This window comes from Hipposideros armiger, unplaced genomic scaffold (assembly GCF_001890085.2).
Source record: "Hipposideros armiger isolate ML-2016 unplaced genomic scaffold, ASM189008v1 scaffold_54, whole genome shotgun sequence".
NCBI lineage: Eukaryota > Metazoa > Chordata > Mammalia > Chiroptera > Hipposideridae > Hipposideros > Hipposideros armiger.
Window position 1 is genome coordinate 4,518,289 of NW_017731404.1, and position 6,000 is coordinate 4,524,288.

Sequence of the window (6,000 nt, forward strand, 5' to 3'; positions counted from 1 at the left end):
TTTGCAGCCCATTTCTTCAAACCCAGACTTCCATTCGGAGCAGGAGTTCCTTCTCTGACATGATTTGTGTTAGTTCGTAGGTATTCTCTTTCCCTTACAGGGATTTCCATGTTAACTGGGTTCCAAGTCTTAAGCTGACTTGATCTCAGAAACGCTGATGATGGAAATTTAGACTTCTGGCCACTGGTCATAGACGAGCTAAGGAGAAGCATTTGGGGGTCCCGGGGCTCAGTCGTTCAGGACAGTCTTTTAAAAGAGGGATTCCTAAACTAGTGGTCCATCCTTTGGCTGCACACGCTACAGCTGGGGAGCTCGGAAAATGTGAAAGGCTGCCCTCACTCCCACACACAGATTCTGATGTGACTGGCCTAGGGTGCGACTTCAGCCCTGCCAGTTTTTACAGTTTCCAAACGATTGTAGTGTGCAGCCAGGGCTGTGAGCTACTGGCCTAAACCTGGGTTTCTCGCCCTCCACACACTGACATTTTGGGCCAGGTCTTTCTTTTTTGGGGGCGCCGTTCTGTGCATTACAGGATGTTTAGCGGCATCTCTGACCTCTGCCCCCTAGACCAGTAGCACCACCTGAGTTGTGACAACCAGAAATGTCTCCAGACATTGCCAAGTGTCCGCTGGTGGGGACAGGCAAAGTCACCCACAGCAAGGAACCACTGGTCCAAACCTACCTGGGAGCAGGTACCAAACTGGCTCCACAGGAATCACCTTGGAGGGTTTTAAAGACACAGGATCCGTAGGCTCCCAGCCCTGACATTTCTGATTCCGTGAGTCTTAGGTGGGGCCTTAGAGCCGGCATTTTCAACAAGCTCCGTGATGGGTTCTGGGGGTTTGATTACAACCGAATGGCCCAGGGGAAGGGCAGTAACCACGCTACCTTGTAAATGTCTGATTCTGAATCATTCTCTTGGTCTTCAGCTCTTTGTGGAACACTCATTTGGTTGCCCATTGTTCCTGCAATGGAGAGAAAAAGAGAGAGAGAAATTAAACCCCAAGACAAACATCAGTCTTACTCCTGCCTGTGAAGCCAGTGTGCAGAGACCTGACAAGGTACATGGTGTGCTGTCACCAGCTGGGGTAGACCAGCTGCTTAGATTCATTTTGGGAGGTGAGAGGAGGTTTTGGACTCGCTATTCAACAGAGCTAAAGTCCAATGCAGCCCCAGTTTTCAATTGCAGGTCATTGCTGGGGGCAAATCATTATCATCATGAAAAGGGTATTCAGTGTAAGTAAGATTTTCTTCCCTCTTAGCTAGTCATGGCTATTATATCAAGGAGATATTAGGAGGAAGATAATTAAAATAATACTTTCAATTTTTAGTATCCTCTGATCCTCAAACTAAATTAGGTCTCCTGTTAAAACCCTACCTAGCACTGGCATTTTTTTTTCATAGCATTCAGCACTGCTTGTAATTATAAATTTATTTGGCTATATTTTCATTCATTCATTGATTCAACAAATATGTAGAGAGGTACCAGCTCTGCACCTTATGCTGTGCTAGCTACTAGGGTTACAACTGTGAATTAAAGAGACAAGTTCCCCTGACCTGATGGAGTTGCTATCTAGGAGGTGGACAAACAAACAGAGAAGAAATCCACAAATGAGGCCATTTCCGATGACAAGACAGCATGATGCAGTGGTTATGGACACAAAGCCTAGAGCCAGACAGCCTGGGCTTGAACACTCTCTCTGCCCCTCATCACTGTGTGTCCTTGGATGATTTAATTAGCCTCTCTGTGCCTCACAGGACTGCTACAAGGACTCAATGAGTTAATGCTTGTAAAGTGATTAGAGGGCCGCTGAGTGGCTCAGTTGGTTAAGAGCTCGCTCAAGAGTTTGAGCTCTGAGCAACAGCGGTTCGAGTCAGCCCGAGCTGAGCAGCCGTGAGCTGCCAACAGGTGGCGGGATGGCTCAGCTAAAAAAAAAAAAAAGTGATTAGAATAATGTCTAGTTCATAATAAGCAATACATAATATTTGTTAAACAAAACACATAGGGTTCAATGCTATGAATAGAAGCATATTGGTAACCTAACAAAAGGCGCCCATGGCCGAAGGCATGAGGTGGCAGTGCTAGGTAGGATGGTTCCGGAGTGAAGTAATAATTGACCCAGACTTGGAGGGCAAAGCAGAATATTTAACGTCTGCCTCCCTTTCCCAATGAATTGTAAGTAGCATGAGGCCAGGACTGTCTGTGTTTACCCACCGTTGTGTCTCCTATTCTCAGCCCTGCATTTGCACTTATCAGGGGCTAATTATTACTTATTGGTTGAATGGAGGAAATAATCATTGAAAACTAGCTGCTCTGCTGGCTTTCAGAATACAAGGCAGAGCTTCTGCTTTTTGGCAGAAAGCAGCCGGTGCATCTCCAAGGGTTCGCAGGGGCCTCTCGCCCGCAGAATGAGTTTTTATGCCCTGGTAATTGACACGCTGAGTAATCAGAAATTACGGAGGCCGAAAAAGGGTCATAGATCTCACCACCTGCTCTCTTGGGGGAATTTGGTAGAGAACAAAATCTGGGGGTTTGATTTGTTTTCTAATCATACCATGTGATAAAGCTGACTCATGCAAAAACAGACAGGACACTGGTTATCTTGCAATATTTTTTCTATTTATAAAATCTGTGCTGTGCATACTTACAATAGATCCTCACTTCATCTACACATGGGACATTATGAATATGATGTTGAATCTTTAAGACCAGGGTCAGCAAGTGACAGCTGAGGGACAAATCCAGCCAGTGCCTGTCTTAGTACGGTCAGTGAGCTCAGAATGGGTTGTACATTTATAGGCGGATGGGCAAAGAAAAATCAGACTCACGGATTGTGACACATTATAATTATATGAAATTCAAATGTTAGTATTGATAAATGAAGTTTTATTGGAAGACAGCCATGCGCATTCATTTATGTGTCATCTGCGTCCGGCTGCTTTCATGCTGCAAAGGCAGCACTGAACAGTCACAACAGAGACCGTGTGGCCTGCAAAGCCTGAGATATTTATTTCCTAGCCCTTTCCAGAAGTGTATCCAGATCTCCCTGGGTCATATGTACCCATTTTGAAAATAAGGGGATTGAGGCAGCTGAGAAATTAAATGTTGCCCATAGTAGGACTGACCAGGATTTGACCTACTGTGTATAAAAGTAGTGACAACAACTCTTACAACCATCATGATGATAAAATAGTAATAATGAGAGCACGACAACAAATCTGATGAGTGCTTACCACGTGTTGAGAAACTGTTCTCAGAGCTTTACTCACAGGAAACTAAGTTAGCCCTTCAGAAAATCAACAAGGCAGTGAGCAGTTCCATCATTCCAATTTTACGGATGAGAAAGCCGAGGTCCCTAGATTAAACGCCTTGACTCAGGCCACACAACAAATAGACACACACTGGACTGTGTTTGCCTCTAAATGCAGCTTTTTGCACACTTAACGGATTCACAAACTTTTAAAGCTCCTGCTCTTCAATTTAAAGTCAGCCCAAGTTGGGGGCCACTTTCAATAAAAATGTTCGCGGTTAGGAAAAGTCTTCGGGCTGGGAGACGTGTGACGTGTGCAAGCAGCAGAGCAACTTTTTCATTCCACAGAGTTGGGGCTGCGTGACCCTGGCTCGCTGCACAGACTGCACATGTTAAGTAGCCTGTCAGGACTTCGGAGCCAAGGGGACTGAAAGAAGGAAAAGCCATTTATTTGCATATCTTTGGCAGCGACAATCTGAATTCAGATAATATTGCTTTCCACCCGCGGTGATAATATATGTGCTGTGAAATTGCTCCCGCCTTTCCTTCAAATTTTGCAAAGGCCAGGATTCTTATGGGACAAAACCCAAAAGGTTACTGCCACCTGCTGGCCGAAATCAGTATCAGCCGCAATGAATGTATCCAGCTTACCGGGGAGGTCAAAATGTCTGGCGAGGTCAAAGGAAACGCTTTTACGTTTAGCAATCAAACCTTCAGTTAAAAGTTGTCAACAGAATGGCAAGTCTTTTAATGCCCCAAAGGTAGTCCCACTAATAAAACAATAATGATAATCACATCTGACGTGGATAGATGGAGAGCTTGCCGTGTGCTGAAGGCTCTAGGTAGAGAGCTGTGCAGCATGGAGGATAAGAATGGGGGCTCTGGAGACAAACCCCACGTTTGGAATGAGTGACCCAGGGCGAGTCACTGAAGGTCGCTGGGCCTCAGTGTCTTCTGTAAAGTGGGGGATAATCGTAGCACCCACCTTCAGGGGTTGTCGTGAGAATTAAATTGATAGACGCAAGGTACCCTGGAGAGGGCCTGGCATCCGATAAGTTCCTGATTAGGGTTATCATCATTATTACCACTGATATGTTCAGTCAGTGTCTCCCAAACTTGCCTGATAGTGAGACTCAACCGGGGAACCTGGCAGTACTTCCGATGCCCGCCGAGAAGTCAGGTCGGGGCCCTGGGTCTGCAGTTACAGCAAATACACAGGTGATTCTCATGGCCAGGCACATCTGGAAAGCACCGCGATGGTGACCATCTGTCCAGGGTGTCACAGGAGTGACACCTTGGGATGTCTGACACATGTTGTGGGATGCAGGACCTTTACGTGAAAACTGGGAAAGTGCCGGGTAAACCAACACGGGCTGATTGCCCGCTAAGCCGCTCAAGGACTCTGTGAGGCAAGGACTCTGTGTATCCCTATTCAACAGATGGCAAAACTGAGGCTCAAGGCGGTTCAGACAATAATTCCTGCGAGGTTTTTTTCTGATCTCCAGCAGATGACAAAAATAAGTCAGACAGAGCGTCTTTCATCCAGGAAAGTATATTCATTTGAAAGGGCTGGCTTTTATTTTGAAAAGGACAACGTTTGAAGGTGATGTCAAAATGCCCTTTCTTTCATGAGCCTGTGGTGTTAGTTGTTTTGTTTTTATGACCTTATGTGACATTGAACACGAGCTGCCATATGGCAGAGGGTTTTGTTGTTGAAACTGGACTCGCGTCTGTGGCTGTAGCATTTTGAGAATGTGGGGTAAGTCTTTCGCTGGGGGTCGGGTGTGGGTTGGTCATTGAGTTGAGTAAGTCTCTTTGCTTCGCCACTTCCCTGCTCTGTCCTTGAAGCCGATCCTCGGACAGGGCCGCACATTCGAATCACCGGTGAGGTTTAAGTGCCTGCACTCAAGCCCCGGCCAGACCAGCTCGGGCCTGGGCGTTGCTCTGTTGTCAAGACCTTTAGGTGCTGTCCATGACAGCCAAGGCTGAGAGCTGCCGTCTTGGATATTTTGGTCTGAGCAAGTGTCCCCCAGCCAGGGGTCTCTCCCGGGTGCCGCCTACCCTGACACAGAGAGCCAGGCTGGCCATGCTCAGGTGCAGGCAGGGCCCACACATCACTGGCAGCCTGGGCATCCGAACATGTTCACAACCCTTTCAGGGCACTCCTGTGGGCCCTTTGGTCTGTCAGCCTGCAAATCAAGACAAACCTCCCGGCCTCCATCTTTCCCGTGCCGAGAGTGGGCGTGCAGGGCTCGATGACAGCCTCCCCTTCCCACGTGGCTGTGGAGAAGTGAGGCTCCCATGTCTCAGGGAGGGGGGAGGAGGGCTGCCTGCGTCGGGAGCGAAGTCTCTCCCCTCCTTGTCTGGGCATCCTCTCTCCTCCAAGGAAAAGAGCTCTGGAGTGAGACAGGCCCCATAAGCCTCACGATTGTAAGGTTTTGGGGGAGGCATTGTGCACCCCCCGAACACATGTTTCTTGTGGAAAATGACGGTATTCATAAAGACGACAATGATAAACATTTTGGAGTATTTTCTATGCGCCGTGCATGCATGGATTAGCTTCCGGTCCTTGCAACAACCCTCTGGGTTGGATGCTATTATTTTCTCAATTTGCTGATGAGAAACCGAGGCACAGAGAGGTTGTGGCATTTACCCAGCAGTTCTCACACACCACAGTGTTTGTGGGAGAAGTTAAATGAGGTGGGTATGTGCCTGGCACGAAGCGAGCGCCCGACAAACGGTAGTGAGA

The 6,000-nt window shown here is 47.5% G+C and overlaps 1 protein-coding gene across 8 annotated transcripts in view; it reads right to left on the reverse strand.

Annotated features, from left to right (window-relative positions):
- Positions 1-6,000, reverse strand: part of BCAS1 (brain enriched myelin associated protein 1) — an 86,549-nt gene that overhangs the window by 77,139 nt on the left and 3,410 nt on the right. For all 8 annotated transcript variants that reach the window (XM_019640974.1, XM_019640976.1, XM_019640972.1 and 5 more), the window contains exon 2: positions 889-965. In XM_019640974.1, coding sequence (XP_019496519.1) covers positions 889-960 — 72 coding nt within the window. In that variant the 5' untranslated portion in view covers positions 961-965. The remainder of the gene's footprint in view (positions 1-888; positions 966-6,000) is intronic.